Source organism: Vidua macroura, chromosome 4 (genome assembly GCF_024509145.1).
Source record: "Vidua macroura isolate BioBank_ID:100142 chromosome 4, ASM2450914v1, whole genome shotgun sequence".
NCBI lineage: Eukaryota > Metazoa > Chordata > Aves > Passeriformes > Viduidae > Vidua > Vidua macroura.
The window spans coordinates 49,852,014-49,872,672 of NC_071574.1; the positions used below are offsets into that span (position 1 = coordinate 49,852,014).

The 20,659-nt window shown below is 40.6% G+C and overlaps 1 protein-coding gene across 6 annotated transcripts in view; it reads left to right on the plus strand.

Moving 5' to 3' along the window:
* Positions 1-2,109: 2,109 nt before the first annotated feature.
* The window catches only part of ATP8A1 (ATPase phospholipid transporting 8A1), a 104,159-nt gene continuing 85,609 nt past the window's right edge, over positions 2,110-20,659 (plus strand). For 3 of the 6 annotated variants that reach the window (XM_053975222.1, XM_053975223.1, XM_053975221.1), the window contains exons 1-5: positions 2,110-2,242; positions 10,286-10,400; positions 11,595-11,694; positions 14,148-14,246; positions 17,122-17,167. In XM_053975222.1, the coding sequence (XP_053831197.1) occupies positions 2,194-2,242; positions 10,286-10,400; positions 11,595-11,694; positions 14,148-14,246; positions 17,122-17,167 (409 nt within the window). In that variant the 5' untranslated portion in view covers positions 2,110-2,193. Of the gene's footprint in view, positions 2,243-10,285; positions 10,401-11,594; positions 11,695-14,147; positions 14,247-17,121; positions 17,168-20,659 lie in introns of those variants that run through there. The other 3 variants (XM_053975224.1, XM_053975226.1, XM_053975227.1) reach the window with 2 other exon arrangements.

Consider the following 20,659-nt stretch of genomic DNA (forward strand, 5'->3'; position numbering starts at 1 on the left):
TCCCATCCTCCCCCAGTATTCTCTTTCACAAAAGGGCCCTATCGATGCTGGGATGTTTATATATATATATGTATATATGTGTGTATGCATGTATATGTTGAGTCCCCTAAATGACTGCTTCAGTCAGGCTTCAATGGAATGTCACAGAAAACTAGAAGCTGTTTCTTGCTGAAAGTAATTTGCACCAGCCAAGACTACCCACTGCTGACTGACCCACACTGAGTATTTCTTAAAACTGGATGAGCAACGCATGCTGTTCCAGGCATTTTGTTTTACCAGAAAAAATGCATGAAGAGACATCTTTCTACCATCCTTGCTTCTGGTTCAGAAAAGAAAAAACAAAACTCGAAACCCACAAAAACACAAACAACCCACACAGATATGATGATGCAGAAGAGCACTCTCTTTTGAAGGACACTCTCGAGCAGGTTTTCTGGCCTGTGACTCGAAAGAAATCCACAATATTTATTTCCTAATGCAGTCTTCTCTGAAGGAAAGTATTCCTCCTCCTTGATATCTGAGCTCAGCATTTAAGAAAAAGAAATTCTTGGTTCACTTTCCTCCATGAATGAAGCACTGCTTCGTAGAATCATAAAATCATTAATGCTGATAAAGACCTCTAAAAGCATTGAGTCCAACCATTAACATAACACTTCCAGGTCAATGACTAAACCCTAAGCACCACCAACAACATGTTTTGCTTCATCCATTTACAGAGATTAAATTTATACAATTTTATCAAATATTCACTCTGCTGCTGTCAAGAAAGACTAAATATATATCATATTTTCTTATAGCGGGTGTATATGCTCTATAGTGAAAACAGCAGCAATCCTACATCGGTAATCTGTTATGTACTTTCTTGAGGACACAATGGTGGCCTTTAGGGGACACGTCAGCCTCAAAACCTCTCAAGATTCATGAGACAATAGTAGCTTTATTCCATTCCATCATCCTCTAGGCAGCCAGTATGCTTTCTGCCTGACTGAAACAGATGCAAGACATAATTATGCCAAGTAGACCTGCTTCCAAATCCCATCGCCTTTCCTATTTTGTCCTGCATCCTGTTTTAACTGTGTGTTTTTTACCGAGGCATGGGGACAGCCTGCGGCAGGCGCACTGCTCAGCCTGTTGCAGTCACCTCGGTGTCACGCTCGCAGTCAGCAAGCGAAAGCGCTGCTGCTGCTTCCGCCCGAGGCATCTGCGGCTGGGACCTCCTTCCCAACAGCCCACACGGGAGCAGCGCTTGGATTCACACTGACTCACGGCTGTCAGGCTGCGGCACCCTCACTGAGATTAAAAATAAAAAGTCGGGCGAGAGCTTGAAGGCTGCCTGTCAAACAGAGCGTGGCACCAACACCCTCCTCGCCTGAATGGAACACCGTTTCAAATTCCCTCTCCGGATGAACGCCTCCCGGCCCCCACCGCGCCCCTCTACACCTCGTTCAGCAGCGTACGAGAGCACGGGGGGCAGGGAGGGAGTCGGGGAGTCCGCTCCGCACATAATCACGGCTGAGCAGCTCTGCCGGCTCGCCTCCGCCCCGCTGTCCACCGGCCCTGTCCCTCGGCAAGGCCACCGGGCTGCACACGCCTGGCGAGGCCCCGCTCACCCCGCCCGGCCCCCGGCACTCCCCGCCCCGGCCACGGGTCCCGCCCGCCGCGGCTGCCGGAGACACCGGGCGACCTTGCCCGGGGCTTCCCCCGCCCGCCCCCAGCGCCGGGCAGCGGCCCAGGGCTCGGCGCGTTCCATTCCCTCGCGTCACGGGGTGGGGGGCGCATCGGAAGCCCTTCGCTCGCTTCAGAGGCGGGACACACACCGCCATAGTGCCGGTAACCGGTTAGGCGCGGTGACCCGACAAGCCCGAGCCCGGGGCACGGGCAGATAGCGATGCAGGACGCCTCGGGACAGGGAGGCGCGGAGGGGGGGCGGAGTTGGTAGGTTCCGGAGGGGGCCGACGAGTGCGGAGCGCGGGCGCCGCGGCTGTCAGTGAGCAGCGGCGGCGCCAGCGGGGAGAGGCGCAGGCGGAGAGAGGCGCTGCCTCGGGTTGCCGGAGCCGCCGCCTCGGGCTGCCGGAGGAGCCGCCGCCGCCGGGACCCGCCGCCCTCGCCCCGGGCCTCGCAGCGGCGCGCTCCGGCGCGCGGCAGGTGCAGGGCGCGCCGTTGGAAGGAGGCGGCCGCGCCACCGCCCCGGCAATGCCGGCGGTGCAGAAAACGGTGTCTGAGATCCGCTCCCGCGCAGAGGGTAAGAGCCGCCCGCCTCTCCGCGCCGGCAGGGAGAGACCGGGGAGCCCGGCTGGCGTTCCGGCGCGGAGCCGCGGCGGGGTCTGCGCCGCCTGGCCGGGAGGGGGCGGTGGGAGCCGGTGTCGCGCCGCCGCCGCGCTCCTCACCCCCGACTCCTGTCGTGCCGTGCGCCCCCGGTGGGGCTGCGGCGGCACCGACCCCAGCCTAGGGTGTGAGCGGTGCCGGCTTCTCAGGGAGGCCTCGTATTTATGGTTGTCTTTATCCAGTGAGCCCCGGGCAGCGTTTCGTCCCCCAGCGATGGCAGCGGTGGTTTCGTTTTCCCCGCCGTGTGCGGCTGCTCGGCCCGCCGGCCCCAAGCGGCAGCGGGGGCTCATGGCCTGGGGTCCTCGGCCCGGGAATAAGCCGGAATCCCTCTTTTGTGTGTAACATGTATGTGTGCGCTCATCATCAGACACAAGCGTTTCTGATAAGGCGCCTCGTGCCAGGAAGTTTCAGACAGTGCTGAGGTCTCGTGCCTAAGTGGATTTGTTTAACCTAAGGCAACGTGTCAGCAGCTGCCTTGTGAAAAGAATCATTGCAGTGGGATTATTACTATAAGGTTTCTTTTATGCAAAAGTAACATTTGAAATCGTGGACCCCAAAGCAGCAGTATGTTGGGACTGCCTGTCACTTTTGGTTGCTGTAGGTAACAATAACAATGTCCCGGTAATGGCATAAGAAGTATTGAGGCAGTTATGCTTGATTTATCCCCTTGTCTGAAAGTTTCCTTGCTTAAACCATATATCCAGTTGATTTTTTTTTTTTTTTTTTTTTTGCTTTGTTGTGCTTTGTTTGCTATAGGGAGACAGAAACTTCCTCCCTGTATCTTTCTTCCTTCTTCCAAAGAAAGACTATTTTATTTAATTTTTGTGCAAGGAAAAGCACAAAGAAACATGGATTAGAAGTGGGCTGTTAGATTGATGTTCTTTTCCAGTTTTACCATGTCATATGCCTTCCTCCACCAAAAGTAGGTTTGTAGGAGGTCTGGCTCTGCCTCTGCCTGGGAAATGTTAGTGGCAAAGGAATAGAAGGATGCATCTTTCTAAGAAGAAAGGGAGAAAGTGCATCCTTTCAGGAACACTTCTGAAATGTGTTTACAACCAGAGCAGCAGTCCTGTATATTCAGAGTGATTAGTAGGTGCATATAATGAGACTAGTTAAATGTCCAATTTTTCAGTGCTTAATTTCAATTCTTTTTCACTTACCCTTGTTCCAGACAATTGGTTTTCACTGCAAACTGAGCATTGCATAAATAAATTGGTAAAATTGGTGCTCTCTTTAAAGTTATCTAGTTCCAGAACTCTTAATGGTTATTAATGGAATAAATGTGGTGTTCCCTAAAGGTAACTGGCTATCTGAGATTTACAATTGCAGTAAAAGGGGAAAAAAAAAAAGTCTGGTTTATTTTTCAAGGTTGAGTGACTGTGAAGGAGTTAAATACTGGGTTTAAGAAGCTTACCAAAACCACTTTCTTTAGGACTGACAGTAGGTATAAAGCATCTTTTAAGAAACTTAACTTTTGCAAAATGACATGATAGTTTTTTCATTACACCAGTCGAGTTGATTCTATGACTCATACTGTACTTTACTATATATATAGTACTACCCAATAAAATTTGAGATCTGTTACTGTTTTCTTAGTCTTATATTAATGTGACACTAATTAATTTGATCTATATTTATATATACTCCATATATTTACACTACATAGTTGGCATTCCTAAACAGCTCTTTGTAAATGCTACTGTTTTCTAAAAGAGAGAATCCCAGCACTCTGCTGTGTATTTGACAGGGACATAAAGGAACTGTCAAACCCTAGTTCTGGCAACCACCCAAGTCTCTTAGATAAGCACTATGCCAAGTGATGATAAGGCTGCTTTCAGAGAGCTCCACCAAAGTCTTACTCCCAGTGCAGAGTTGTTACTGGCAGGGTCCCTCTGTGTTCTTGGAACACTAGTAATACTGTAATCACAAACAACAGCTTCCATGACTTCTGTCATGGTGTGGACCATTCCTTGGCCCAAGACTTGTGGGGGTCTGACAGATAGTATTACTTTCCTTATTCTAGAATTTTTGTATTGTATCTTTGGGTATAAAATCTCACTTTTCTCTCCTGTCACTGCAGCAACTAATTTCTGCTTCAGAGGTCTTTTCTATGGATCATGAACTACCTTACCAGGTTGGACTGTCTTGGACACCATAAATGATGTGCTCAGATGAAACAAACCGAATCAGAACTGTCAGAATGATGTGCAGATGTAGCATTCCCAGGAAGTGGTCAACAGCTGCACAGAAGAATTGACACTACAGTCTGTAAATTATTGCAAAATAAAAATTGTAGGTGTTTTAGGGTCTGTAAACCAACATGTTACCTGTGTAGAGAAAAGAATTTTAGCAGAAAGGAACTACTGATTTTGTGCCATTCTTCCAAACCTCTGCAAATTCTTTATGGCTGATGAAGGATAACCAAGCATGCTTATAACCATGTCTTAATAGGTTTTTGTGTCTGTTATCCTGTTGTGAGAAATAGGTGCTGCTGACCATTCTGAAGTGGTGTGTGTATCAATAAAGTCTCACTCAAGGCACAGAAGATCTGGCTCTCTTAAACAAATTTAGGAAATTGATGTCATGTATTCTGCAATTGTAAAACACAAGGGGAGCCTTTGAGTAGAGTGGCCTACATAAAGCTTTATTAAATACAGTAACTAACTGTGGTTATTTTAGCTATATATAGCTTCACAGTTAATATATGCATCTATTAAATAATATGAAATTGGATCATTCACATAATTCTATTTCTTTTGAGAGGTTCTGGAAAAGTGGAATTGTTGTTCTCAAGTCTTACTAGGATTCTCTGAAGACTGAAGCATTAATCCTTTTCCTCTGTGTGTTGGTGGAGTTCAGTGAACTATATTAGGTCATTGAGAAAGGATAGAGAGTTGAGGTGCCATGATGATGCTCCCTACCAAAACTAGTAGGTAATAACTAGTTCTTGTTGGTGTTCTTGTACAAAATCTAGGCGAGGCTGAACTGGGGTAAGATGAGATGACTTTCACATGAAGAAGGAATGTATTTTGAAATTCTGTAGTGGTCATCAGATAGTCTTCAGCAGACTATCGGGTTTTGTAGTGCCTAATGTATCCTTAGGTATTTCTACTTATGGTCTTTAGGACTATATAACATTTTACCAGATTTAGAGATCTGTTGCAGTGTGCAGCTACGCAAACGGAGCAAAAGGGCTTTGTGAATTTGAGATGGGAGTTTCTATTTCCTAAACCTAAAGCTGGAGTTTCTATTCTGTATTTTTACGTGTATTCATCCTTCCCCCTGGAGTTATTCCCATTGGATTTTACTTATAATGTAATCACACTGGGCATTGTTCTATTGGTTTCACCTTATCTCTTATTTTCCCCTATAAAACCTTTGTCTGAACCCCAGATCAGGGTCACTTGTATGTGCGGCGATCGGGCAAATACAACCTACTTTGGACTGCACAACAAGTGTCCAGTCTCTTGAGTCTCTTTATCTCGGTCTTGCTCGCGCTTTCTAAACAGCTCCGTCCATATCAGACGAACCACAAAGGTGTTTGTTGCTTCTCTCTCTCCGGCAGCTCCCGGAAGCGCCTGGCCAGCGCTCTGGGAAACGGTAACTGGGCGAAAACAAGGAAGTCAGAGAGAGAAGAAAAGAACGAAAAGCAACAGAGATCATTATAGTTACTTTTGACTGGGCTTTATTTCACAACAGGGAGAAAACTTGGTTTAGTTCTAGACAGGCTTGGCCATCTCAGTGGTACCAACAGGTTTAAGCAGGTCATTTAAATTCCCTTCTGTGCTCTGACTCCTCAGAAGAACAGACTGATGGGTCAGGTTGCCAATGCCTATTCTGTCACTGAAGGTCTGTCATGGCTTTGCAACAAATAATTCTGAAGACACTTTCTTCTTCATAGTGATTCCATCTTCGAACTATCCCACATGCTTCAGAAATATGAGCTAGCAAACAGACTATTCTGGCTTTGACTGGGATGGACTTAGTTTTCTTCCTAGCAGCAGATACAATGCTGTGCTTTGGATTTAGCATGAGAATAATGTTGATAACATACTAATGTTTCAGTTGTTTTTGAGCAGCACTTACACTAAATCAAGGACTTGTCAGCATCTCATACTGCCCTGCTAGGGAGGAGGCTGGGAGTTCTAAAGGTTAAGGAGGGGACACAGCCAGGGCAGCTGCCTCCCAGCTGATCAAAGGGGTATCCCAGACCTTTTGGTATTATGCTGAACAGCAAAACCAGGGAGACTTGGCAGGGGTCTGGCAGCCTGCTGCTCAGCAACTGGAGGGACATTGGTTAGTGGTTGGTGAGCAATTGTGCATTACTGTTTCGTATATTCTTTTATCATTATTTTCCCTTCTTTTTCCATCCTATTAAGCAGTTTTTATCTCAGCCCATGAGTTTTACCTTTTTTCTGATTCTCTGCCCCCACCCTTGGGATAGGCAAGTGAGTGACTATGTGGTGTTTAGCTGCCTGCCAGGTTAAACCACAGCACTTAGTTGTGTAAGAGGTTCTTGGCTACAGCATCAGCTTTCAGAGGTTTCAAAAGCTCTACTTAGCGAATAAAAAATAAGTTTTTAATGATGAAGAAGAGTGTATTAAAATCCTTTTAGCAATTTGGTTGAGGGTTTTCTTTCCTCCCCTTTATTTCTATATTGTAGTATATATGTATGTAACAGTACAATCTTGTAATGAAAATGAGACTGTTTTAAGGAATGAAAGCTGAAAGTCTTAAACTACCCTACCTAAAGGAAAAATTACGGGTATGGAATTTACTGTTGTTGTTTTACTAATACAGAAACTTTTTAATCAAGACTGGTTTAGGAGGAGTCCCTGCAAATACTGAGTGTTTGAAGAGAGATGCTGCTTCCAAATTTATTATTGGAATCAAAATAATGGTCTTCAGTGGGTGCTCTTGTTGAAAGACACTCTCATTTGTTTGGGGGCTGTGTTTGTTTCATTGGTTATTTATTTATTTGCAATTTGTTGTTACTGAAGATTTTTTTTTCTGGGTTAGGCTGCCAAATGAGCCTGTGTGGTTCCTTGAGTATTTGATTGGCACCTGTTAAGGTGGGCCAGTCTGTTAGGCTGGCTGTCCTTTGAAGAGACTTCTTGAGATAAATACCGATGTTTGAATGCGTGTGCCTTTCATCGGGTGAGGAAAGAAATAGAGAAATTGCAGAGGGTGAATGTAGTAGTGGGGATTTCCTGTATAATAATAGAGCCTGTGAATTATGAATGGGAAATGGGATGAAATTAAAAGTTTCTCCTGAGCCTTTTCTCAATGTGTGGAGACTTGACCTTGCAAAGTAGTGTCCGAAAGGTTTTTTTAATAGGTAAGAGGCCAGTATATACGGGGCCAGTGGACTGGATAATGACTTGGGTTTTGCCTAATATGTTTGCAAGCATTTACAGAACGTGCTAGAAATAAGTGTTGAGCTTTCATGTACAGCTCTAATTTTCCTTGACATGCTATACATTCTGTTGTATTCAGTTGCATTATAACATAGGGGTTTTCAGTGTCTTATTCTCATACAGAATATATTGTTTATATAGTGTATATTTAACAAGCAACTATATACACACATTAATGGTAGCATGTTAAAACTTTATGGTGATTGATTTATGCTATACCCGTTGGTACTTTACAAGCTCCAGCCTGAAGACTGGTTAGGCCTGTTGTCAGCAATGTAGTGGCTGACTGGTTGACAAAACATTAGTGAAAAGCCTTGAGAGAGAAGAATACATTGGTGTCCCTTTTTACAGATGAACATTGGGATGCAGGCTGGCACAAGATTCCTCATAGACCTTAGAAGAATATACAGAAAGCTCAACTTTCACTGGCTAGTGGAGGCAGGTGCTGGGATGTCAGTGAGTTTAATAAAACTATTTCAAGTTAAGCACACACAGAATGAAGAATATACTGACGCCACTTTTCTGGGAATAATCTGGCTAGTGTCACAAAGAAAATCTGGACCAAGTGAAGGAATCTCATTAACCAATGAGATCAACCAATTAAGATTAACCAGCTTAATGGCCTTGGCTTCCAGTGATCACATCCTTCCAGCTCAAGATTGATCCATCACAATGAGCACAAAATCAAGCCAAGGTGGCAGAAGGACTAGATGAAGCAAGGCATTTGACACTGTCCCACACAATTAGCCTTGTCTCTAGAGACACATGGATTTGATGGATGGACCACCCAGTAGATAAAGAAATGGCTGAATGGTTGCATTCCAAGAATTGCAGTTAACAGCTCAGTGGAAAGCAGTGACAGCTGACATTCCTTAGCGGTCGGTATGGGTATGGGAGCTGGCTTTTTTTCACATTTTGTCAGTGATTTGGACAGTGAGATTGACTGACCCCTCAGCAAGTCTGCTAACAATGCCAAGCTGTGTGATGCGGTTGACAGCTGGAGGGAAGGGATGTCACCCAGAGGCACCTTGACAGTCTTTACAGGTGGCCTGTGTGAACCTCATGAAGTTCAACGAGGCCAAGTGCAAGGTCCTGCACCTGGGTCAGGGCAATCCCAAGCACAAATACAGGTTGTGTGGAGAATGGACTGACAGCAGCCCTGAGTAGAAGTCTTGGGGGTGTTGATGGATGAGAGGCTCCACAGGATTTGACAACATGCATTTGGAGCCCTCACGGCCAACCATATCCTGGGCTGCATCAACCGAGGTGTGACCAGCAAGTCCAGGTGTCAGCACCTTGATGGGCAGATGGGAGCTTCTGCCCATCTTCTCTGCTCTTGTGAGACCCCACCTAGAGTACTGAATCCGGTTCTGGGGCCCCCAGCATAAGAAAGACATGGACCTATTGAAGCAAGTCCAGAGGAAGGCCACTAAGTTAATCACAGGGCTGGAACATGTGTACGAAGACAGGCTGAGAGAGTTCAGCCTGAAGAAGTGAAGGCTCAGAGGAGACCTCCTAGCAGCATTCCAGTGTCTAAAGGAGGCCTGCAAGAAGGCTATAGAGGAACTTTTAACAAGGACATTTATTGATAGGACAAGGGGGAATGACCTTAAGCTGAAGGAGGGTAGGTTTAGATTAGGTATTAGGAAGAAAATCTTTAAGGACGGTAAGGCATTGAACAAGTTGCCTGGAGAGGTTGCAGACTCCCTATCCCTGGAAGTGTTCAAGACCAAGCTGGATGGTGTTCTGAGTAACCTGATTGACTGGAAGGTTTTCTGCCCATGACAGGAAGGTTGGAACTACATGATCTTTAAGGTTCCTTCCAAACCAAACCATTCTATGAATTAGCAAGGAGTCCCTGACAAAGCTCACATTTAAAAAGGGGAACCTACAAGAGATCAAAGCAGCAACAGGTGGCTTTAGAGGAGTAGAGAGAGATGGTGGCAAAGTCACAGACTACCTGGGGTTTAACCTGGTGAGTGGCTTGTAGATGCCATTCTTGTTCTCCTTCAGATCTAACAGCAGGAAGATGATGACTGGGAAAGGTGGTGCCTCAGGGAACCTGGAAACAAAAGACAGAACAGGATGCAGTAAACAGTGTCTTCTCCCCTTTGGTCTCTACTGATAAGATCAGCTTTCAGGAACCACAGGTTCTTGATACCAGTTGGAGAGTCTGAAACAAAAAAGACTGGCATTGGTGGAGAATGATCAGTTTAGGGAACAGTTAAACAAACTGGCAATACAAAAGTCCATGAGATCTAATAAGATGCAATCATGAGTGCAGAGGGAGCTGGCAGGTCTCAGGTTATGCCACTCTAATTGATCTTTACAAGGTAAGGATAGTCTGTGGGGAGTGTAGGTTTTTACTGAGCATCTTGAATATATAAAAAAAGCTTTTTTGTTTTTCCAGGGGTCATTACCTGTGAGAAATGCAAATACATTGAGGTCACATTCACAATAAATGTCCTTTTTGTCTCATGAAGTTCCTTGAATTTTGTGTGAGTAAATGTATTTATACGGAAAATCATGCTCTGTTTTTACAGGCTATGAGAAGACAGAGGATGTTTCAGAGAAAACTTCCCTAGCTGATCAAGAGGAAGTGAGAACTATATTCATCAATCAGCCCCAGCTAACCAAATTCTGCAATAATCACGTCAGGTATTAACAAAAACACTAGAACATTGCATGCTGAATAGCAAAATTGAAAAGCTTTCATTTATTCTACTTCTGTCATTTCTACTGGCCACCAATGAGAGTCTTAGACACTGGAAGGAGGAATGAAGTGAAATGAGGAGACAAGTAAGCTGTTTCAGTTACAAACTTGACCTTCTGATTTTTTAAGAATGGAGTGGGGAGGATACAGCTGCTTTACAGCTGTGCCATCAGTGTGTCCCTAGAGGATGCATTTGTTCTTCAGGTTTCAGTTCAGTTTATCTTTGAACCTATTCCTGGCAGCTGAATGCTGATGCAGATGTACTGCACTTGAGCACAGCATTGTTTGTGCTTGGCTTTTTCAGTCAGCCAGTTACAAAGATGCTGTGGTTGCCTATGAGACTAGTGTTCAGTTTCAGGTTCAGGCTTTAGGGACTTTGCTGATGGTTTATGCTGGGTTTTTTTGTTTGCTTTTGATGAATTTTAAGTCACACACTAAACTTAAATTACATAATACATAAGTAATCTGTGTTTAGATCTGATAATATTCTCACTTCTGTTGTTAAAATTCAAAGGAAATTAACGGCAAAGACACCTCTGTCCCAAGTAGGTCTGTTTTCTGAAGGTACCTTTGATAATGTGCATAATTTGTGTAGACATTGAGAATAATGTGGTGGGATTTTCCATGACCTTGAGAAACTTTATATGCTATTTCTTGGTGTATACAACTTGTCCTTCTGTCTTTTGCTTCCGGAGTAGAGGGCTTTTGAAGGATACATTCATTCCCCCTTATATTGACAGTTTTATGCAAGGTCAAAGTAAATATGACTGACTTATATAGAAGTTAAAATACTCTTACAAGTCTTTTGCTTAAAAGTTCTTGGCACGATTGTTTTTGTATGTATTGTTTTAGAACCTTAGATGGTGGTGGTCTGTTCTTAAACAGATGTAAAAGGCTGACAGAGAGACAGGAGCTCAAACATTTTGTTAAGGATGGCTTAGGAGAGATTGTTTTGTTAAGATAAATTTTATTCTCTTCTTCCAGCCTAGCAAAAGCAACTTAATATCCAGTATTTATCAGTTTTGAATCAAAAAGTAAGCTGTTTCATTTGGAAGCTTGTATAACTGAGAGGGAAGGAATACATTTGAAGATATTTCTGTTCTGTAATAATAGCATGTGTTTTCGTCTCTTCCTCTCAGCACTGCAAAGTACAACATAATCACATTCCTGCCAAGGTTCCTTTATTCCCAGTTCAGAAGAGCTGCTAATGCATTTTTTCTTTTTATTGCATTGCTTCAGGTAAGATCAACAATAAGATTCTAATGTTTTAAACTTGTTAAGACACCATTTATATTAGAGATAGAGATACTGAGATACTTGAGGTTGCTGTACTGTTCTTTCCAAGCTAGCTGGCCTATCAGAACAGCTATATCATGTAGACATATCTTTAATAAAATGCTTGGGTTTGTGGCTTTCTTGCTCCTTGGAGATAACAAAATGCACACAAAGATTTTTCTATAAAACAGGTTAAGTATAGCTGAAATTCTGTTGAGTCAAAAAGACTTGTGAGAAGAAAATTCCATTTTAAAATATCTGGCATATACAGAAAACTGTTACCTGTAGTTGGCATTTCTTCTAGAGGGTAATGTCTAAAAACATACTGAACTATATGAATTTTATTCCTGTAAGTTCTTTTGAGGGACAGGAATTGCAGCTGGGTGGAAGTGATTATTTATTCTTAGAGATAAAGATTGAAATTGAGCCTGGACAAACAAAACCAGTTATGGAGTCCAATACTACAGCAACTATTTCCTGTAAACCAGCTAATCAATGTAGTGGTTAGGAAGGAAGCACATAGTCTGTTTATATCACCACTGTAGCTTCATTAGGTATGTTTGTAAAGTGGAATCCCTGACCCAGCTTACTGAGACTTCATTGAAGAAGTGCATAACATTTTGTACATCTGTATTTTAGTTTTGTGATAGTTGGGGTTGAAAACATTGTGGGGTTTTTGTATACTATTCTTTCAATGCATTAGTATATGATAAATGAAAAATTGAACTGTGTTCAGGTGAAGTCGTAATTACCATTGACTAGTTCTGCATTTCAAACATATTTGATAGAAAAACGTTTTCTGCTTGATTTCAAATGCATTGTTTACAATATGTTGATTTGTCTTTTGAGGATGTCATTGTGTTAGGGATTGACATACCAAACAAAAATTACTGAAAAATGGCACATAAACTACAATATGTACTCTTTGCTTCCTCACTTCAAATGTTTCTGCAAAGTCAAAGTTTATTTCTCTGTCCTTACTCCAATGTCTTTGCTTCTACTTTAAGTGCTTGGGGCAGTTTTTTTATGTTGCACCTGCATAAGTAGCTTACAACTGTTTTCTAGGGGGGGAAAAGTTCAGGGTTTCATTAGATTTTCTGCCTGAAAGCCTGTGGCTTCTAAATAAACATCTTGCTAACCCCATTGGGCATCTCAGGTTAATCCAGTGGTCCAGCAGTATTCCCTGTGATGCCACACTGCACCTCAAGGTAGAGACAAAGAATACAAGGTTTCAGAAGTGTTAGAAAGTGGAGTGTTAGGACTTTAAAGCCCACTAGTGTGTCAGGCTATCAGTGAGCCTACATTGCCAGGAGAAGGAAATAGAGGAGAGTGGAATTGGAGTACAGGCTGGTGACCTTTTTGCTTTCAGATTTTGCCTGCAAAGTAACATGCAGTTGGAATGGGAATTAGGAAGGAATGAAAAGGTGGGAATAGCTGGAGAAGAGATAGATCCCTTTCTTCTGTAGCCAACATATAGTCACTTACTGAACAGTAGCTTTTGGCCTCATTGCCATTTAATTCCTTGAAAAACATCTAGCTTCTAACCTGGAAGATAGATCTATATTGGTCTTACAAGAAGCATATTATAACATCCTGTTTTCTCTGAGAAGCACAATATGGAGGTAGCAAAAAGAAATGTGTAGAATTCATGAGTAACACTGGCTGTTTTTCAAAACATTTATGATAAATTGAGGATCTCTTTTAACCACTTTGGGGCACCACTAGTTAGTGTACTCTTCTCTTGCAGAGTTCTCATTGTCATCACACTGCTTTACCCATAAGTCTGTTAAGGCAGCAATCTTTTAAAGTATCAGTCTTGCCATTAAGTACTCTAATCAATATAAAGACAATTATGGATAACTATCCATGTATATCACATAAGCAGCTGCATTTTCTCACAGTTTACATACATATTTGCTTGCATCATCTGTGCCCATACCTGGCTAGCAAAAATGGGGTTTTTTTACGGTAGTCTGGCAGCTATTTGAAATTTATCATTTAATATCTAGTATGATTAAAAATATCTCTTAAGAGATTAGGACTATAAAGAAGCAAAAATACCTTGGACTAGTGTTTACTCTAACAAAAATCTAAATTGGAAAGTTTAGTTATATTTTATAAATATGTATTTTAATTTAATTTGAAACACAGAAAAGGAAGGTGAATATTTTGCAAACACTAAAACCTCTGGAAATAGTACCATTGAACACTATACTGCTTAAAATGCAAATGTTCTTTTATTGTATCAGCTGCTTCTGAATTTAAGATATAAAGCTCTCTTGGAAATAATTAAATTAACTAAAATAATTAACTAAAAAGTGAACTCGTGTCTTTATTTGTACAGAAAGTACTGTGTCTTGTATTAAAAATGTTTTCAACCAACAATGCAAAATATTTTTTTCTCTTTTTTTTAATAGCAAATACCAGATGTATCACCAACAGGTCGCTACACAACATTGGTTCCTCTCTTATTTATTTTAGCTGTAGCTGCAGTGAAGGAGATAATAGAGGATATTGTAAGTATTTAATAGCAATATTTTGTAAATAGCTATCATATTGTTCATTTAGAATATTACAAAATGTTTCCAGGGCCAAGTATTTGATGCACCTCTTTATTTCTAATGTCCCATACATAAAATCCTTTGTTTCACCATTGTGACTTTTCATGTTTTTTTAAACAGATGAGGAATAGTCCTTTTCAGTTTTTTTCCTGTTCCTCCAGTCCAATGCAATTAACTGCTAGCATTTCCTAAATGCTAGCATTTTCTTGGTGCCAAGTGTGATCTGCTGTCTCCTGATGGCCAGGAACCGACATACAATTGGTCCTCATTAGGCACCTATGCCAGGCTTTCCTAGACTCTTTCCAGTAACTGTTTGTGGTAGTGGTTGTTTTGCTTTCTTCTTGCATTTCAAGAAAACTTCAAAAGAGGTGGGACATTGTAAACACAGAAGTGTCCATTCTGATTTATTTTATTTTGAGAGACAGGAATTTCAGTCCCTGTTTCACTTCATACAAAAGATGTTGGGGTTTTCTGAGTACCTTCTTTCCTTCTCTTCACTAAAAGCATACAATAGAAACCTGTCTCTCTAACTTGCTTAAAATAATTGAATCTTTTAATTGATGTCTTTTGTATCTAAGGAGTTAAAGTAATCTTAATTATTTACCAAATCAGTCCAGATGCTAAGAATTTATCTGCTTTAGTTTTATTTTAGTTCTGCAGGTATGTTATGAGAAGGACAAGACATTAGATATGTCATGGTACAGCAGGGTGTCTTGTACACTAGAGGAGTAGTGTTCCTGTTTGTGGGCTTTTCCCTTTGAGTTTAGGAAAGGGTTGCAGGTAGTGTAGTCTTTCCTTGCACACAAACAGTAAGCTCCCTGGGAACACCAGATTTATTGTGTTTGAGCAGAATTACAATGTATGTGCAGAAAAATGACCAAGAGGAAGAGTGTTGAGCTGCAAAGGAGGTTTGGAATGGAGAGTGGTTGGTCACATGCTGCCTTCATTGATCAGTTTTCTCCTCAGTTACCTCTGTGAATGGATGGTAGGCTCCCTAGGTTGTATGAAGCTCCTGGATCACAGAGTTAAGTGGTCCTGCAAGACACAATGAGGTTTACATTAAATATTTTTCTTCTATTTGGCATTTCTAGTTTTTGCTGCCTTACAGTCAGCTTCTCCTTAAATGCCTTTGTTGCTTTCTCTTTACATAAACAAAATCCCTTTAAAAAATAAAAAAGCCATAAAAGCAATTCATGTTCTTTTAGATATTTTTAACCATTCTCCTGTTAATGCTTACAGACTTACACCATCTGTCAGTGTCTAGGCAAATATAAAACTGAGGCTGCTGCTACTGTACAAAGTGTCCTTTTTAAAATTATCTCATCCAGTCGCTTTTCTTTTGTTATTTGTTTCTACCATTTGCTCTTTGCAACTTGATGTGTACGGTTTAGTGTGGCAGGGGAGAAAGACAGGAATCAGGTGGAGTGGGTTTTGCATATACCAGCTAAATAAAGTTCTCATTACCAAATGTTACAGAGATACCTAAAACCAATACAGCTGTACCATTTTTTTGCTGAGAAAGCTGACCACTTTCTGCATAGTAAAATATTAAAAATGTTTTTCCTTAACCATTAATTTTCATTATGTCTCAGGTTTTTTACACGGTGAAATATCTAGAATCTCCATGAATGGTAATCTTCATCTAATATTAAAGCTTTTGGATAGGAACCTTGTATACTGATAATAAAAAATACACATGTCAAAATAATACTTCTAGCTCAAGAACCAAATGTTTCTCTTTCTGAAATGAAATACCAAGAAGAGAAAGACATTAGCAGAAGATAATATTCATGAGCAGCATGTGTTTTCCATATATGCTTCAAAGGTTTTAGCAAGATTTGTGACATGCAGTGTTAGATTGTCAACTGTTTCCAATGATTTTCACCCATCATACCTCAGAAACACTGGATATTAATCACTTCTCAAAACACTTTTCAAAATGGAGGAGATTCACCCTCTGGGCAAATAGACATCTGCTATGGTCAAGTTATGATTTCCCTTTGATCAAAGGTTATTTATCTGTACAGTCAGTCATCTTTTTGAAAGGAGAATCTGCTGGTAATCTATGAAAATCTAGTAAAAAATAATATTTCAATTTTGCAAAGTTAAAAGGTAGCCTTTTAAGAACCTCTAGCTCAGAGTCAAATCTACATTTTATTGTCAATAAATCACTCAAGTATCTTGACTTATTTTTCTTTCATTTTACAAGATTGCTTCAGATTTTGTTTGTATCACAAAGGCATGAATTCTGAACATTTGTTTAAAAAGTGTACCTATTTAAATTAATTTTTTGAAACATGTTCCTGCTCAAGAAAAACTGAGTTCATGAATCCTAAATAGTGTGTTTAAACTAGTACTCTCCTAAGCTTTTTTTATCTGAGTTTGGTCATACCTTGAAAATGCTGGCTGTTAATAGCTGTATCAAAAGATTGCTGTCAAAAGATGTCTCACAGCTATATTAAAACTGAGGGGCATCATTGCCTGTTTGGGGGGTGTGCTGTTGAGTTTTTGTTTGTTTGTCTGTTACTATTGTTGAAGTCTGCAGGCAGCTTTGTAGAAGTGGAGTCATTATATTTACACAGTCATTGCCTGACTTCAGATAGAGATTGCCCACATGAAAGGATATTTTAGTACAGTGTAATTAGCCTGGAACTGGATGTGACTTTCCTGGTGTTCATAAGTATGCAAGTAATTAATAGTCCTGTTGAAATACTCATATGGTTTATTGAATAGATGAGTAGGAGGGGCTAATAGATGGGGTTTTTATTAGAAGTATGAAACCTTTATCTTATCAACAAAAGTCTTTAACCACTCTGCATTTTTAATTTAGAAAAGACATAAAGCTGATAATGCAGTGAACAAGAAACAAACTCAAGGTAGGAAATTTTTTTAACCTTTTTTGGGGGGGGTTGAATTTGACAACTTGAACTACTGACATAACTGAGTGGGAAATTGCATGTGCAGATTACTTCAAAATTTCTAATGTAAACAGTTGAACTAATAATTGGCAGTGATGTTAGCCCCACAAAATAGAATGCGTTCTAGATTAAGGTTGTGAGGTTCCTAAGAAACTTGAGCATTTACTCATTTAGCACAGGTCATACTGTCACTGTTAGAAGATCTGTAATGATCTGTATATTTAATGGACGTACATTATAATTAAAAGTCTGCATTTCTGAGTACAAATATAATTTTTTTTCAGCCAGCAACAGGAAGGAACCATCAAAAAAAATAGAACTATCTTTCTATGCTGCTTCAAAACTGTGGATAAAGATTAATGGAGTTACTTTGGGTTTGATTTGTTGGGGCTTTTTTATTAAATCTATGTAACAGTTCGATTAAAAACTATGAGATACTTAGTCAGTGTACCCTAACCAAAATATTGGCATGTGTTTTTCTAATAGATTTTGAAAAAGAAAAGTGGTATGAAACTGGGAAAGTGAGGGAGATACTAGTAGATCCTAAACAGGCTTGTCAGGTAGGATGTCAAAATTCAGGTTCCTGGTTTGCTGCTCTTCAGCTTTTCATGTTACTTGTTCTGAGGTAGACATCTCTTGATGGAATTAGTCTCGTTTTTATAAACAGGAGGAGGAATGAGAGTCATGTGAATTTGATTGCAGAAAATAAGAAAAATACCACAAAGAGAAAAATTTTACATGGAATCCTTTTAAATGTATAATAAAAATAACCATTAATTTTTTTAGGGAGAAATGTGGTTATCACCTAAAGATAAACAGTTGTGTAGCACTGCTAAATACTGGAAACATAAATTTTAAAGCCTGCCTAAACTGTATGTAAACCTTTACTGTAAAATTAATGGGGGCTGGGAGGGCAAGATAGCTTAGGAAACTATTGAGCATGTAGAAACTACTGAGCTCAGTAGCAGGTATGGAGAGATTAGGATGGGGAAACAAAATTATTGACTGAAATCACAGAAATAGAAATCTCCAGAGGACAGGTCTGGAGAAACAGATTACCTCTTAGCAATACATAAAAAATAAAGGAAAACTTAATATCAACATCCAAAATTCTTTCATCAACCACTCATAGCTTTTGAGATTCCAAGCAACAGTTTTGGTGGCAGTGAAATCTTAAAATACCTTTCCAATTTTCCTTTTCATCCAGAGTGTACAAAATTTTAATAAAAGGTTTGTTTTACTCTCTTTTCTGACTCTTCTTGGTTACCTCTCATCAAGGTCTTTGGTAACTGTTCTAAGATTCCTGAATGTTCCATGCATGGAGAAGAGTATCTTGGAAGTTAAATGTGCGATGAGGATAAATGAAATACTGTTCACACTGAGAAATACATTTCTTAAGCTAATGCAGGATTCACATAATGTGCAGCATTGATCCTAGCATCCTGACAAATCAATTTTTAAGTATATTGTCAAGTACAATCTGTTGTCAAAGCAATAATTAAAAAGTTAATCAGTGTGGTACTCTCTTACTTTGTTTTACGTATTCAGCAGTTCTGTGACCCTGAAAAGCAGTGATGTGCACTATATGTTGTAAATGCTACTCCACCTTTGGCTGCCTTTTAAACAAGCAAAATTGTAGTGAAATGACATGTGCATGTGTAGATTCTGTATATGGGTCCCCATTCAACTTTCTGTTCCTTAATGATGATCTGTATCTCAGTTAGCCTTAAGTAATTAACTTTCTGAAAGTTTACTATCAAAAAACCTTTTGTAAAGGATTTGGATATATTAGGCTGCACTGGGGATGATTTTTGTTGTGTCAGGCTGCATACATGTATGATACAGCAGGACACCATCAGACATTCTGACAGGATGAAATCTGCTTTTCTGTAGTATGATGAAGTAGCCGTCTGTAGGGCAGATGGAAAATGCTTTTGAAAATTAGTTGTTAGAGACAGCTGAAAAGTGGGAGATACAAATGAGAAAATCAGGCTGCAGGAGGCTTCATGGTGCAAGTTCTCTAACCATTATATAAAAGGTGCATAACAACACCGCTTCTTTTTTTTGTTCTCATAAGAAAATGGATTTAACTGAATGTTAGTGTGTGTTAATTGTCCTTAAAAACTTATTAGATCAAGCTAGGGCTAAAGTACGCTTGAGATTTCAGGTGGCTCAGCATGTCTTCATGAGTCTGACTCATCTGGTTTTGTGCTGATTTTAACCAGTTAAACCAGCAAGAAGGAAATCCAGAAAGAAAAAATTATAGTGTCCTTCCATGGAGTGGATTAAAGCGTTCATCAAAGGGCCCAGCAAACCCTGGGGGCAGCATGCATAAAGCAGTGAGGGCACACACCTTGACACGGGGTGACAGCAGGACAGGCAGGACCTTCCCTCTGCAACCAGAATCCCCTTCTTACAAAGCCCCTGGCCACATCTGGTGACATACTTATATTCAGAGCTACAGAACTCCAGTGGCAGTTATTATAGTGCAACTATTTGTGAAATGTAGTAGTCTGGACTGCTGCAAGGTATACTTTTAATTCATGTCAGTTCTTTCATCTGATAGGTGCCGTGGCCCCATCAGTATTGCTGTATTAGAAGCTGTATTGCTGACACAAGGGGATGGAAATGGGTAGTTGGCAGCGCAATTATCAAATGTCTTGGATTCCTTAGGACAGTGTTACAACCAGTCATCACACTGAATCTGTAATTTTGCCAGTGGAGGGAAATGGTTTGTCAAAATAGATTTTGTATAATGATCAGCTGGTTGGTGAGGCAGTCATTAAAATATATTGCTTACTGTCAGAAAGGGAGATTGCCCCATCTACCTTTGCCCTGAGCATATCAACACTAATACATTTGGGGGGAAGAAGGGGAAGACTTACTAAGCAGGTTAAGTAATGACTGCAGATATCATTGAGATAAACAAGAAAAGGAGTCAGCCTGGACAAAATCTCCAAGAAAATTTAAATGTAAAGGCCATGTGTAGTCCCAGATTTTGATCCACTTTTTTGAAGTCAGCATGCTCTTGTGTAAGAATGTGGTCCTGATCGGGAACTGAAGCTTCCTGATGGTTTGAAAGCTGGAAAACACAGTGAAAGGGAACAATCTCATAAAATTATCTGAATATTGATACGTAGCAACATTTCTTTTTCTTTTTGCACATCCATCTCAGCAACTGGGACTAAAAAACCATTACCTTTATTATTCTCTGAAAATAACAATCTTAGCAATTAACTGGCAACAAGGCATGGATTTTGTATCATAATAGTAACACTTAAAACTAGATAAATATAATACTTCTAAATATAGAATAGTGGAATATGGTTATAATATTAATTGTTACTACCAGGGAAAAATTAATAAATTCTACTCTAAATAGCATGGGATATTTTCAAGATATGTGTGGAGGAGGTGACAGTAGTGATCCTTAAGTTCTCTGATATGCCA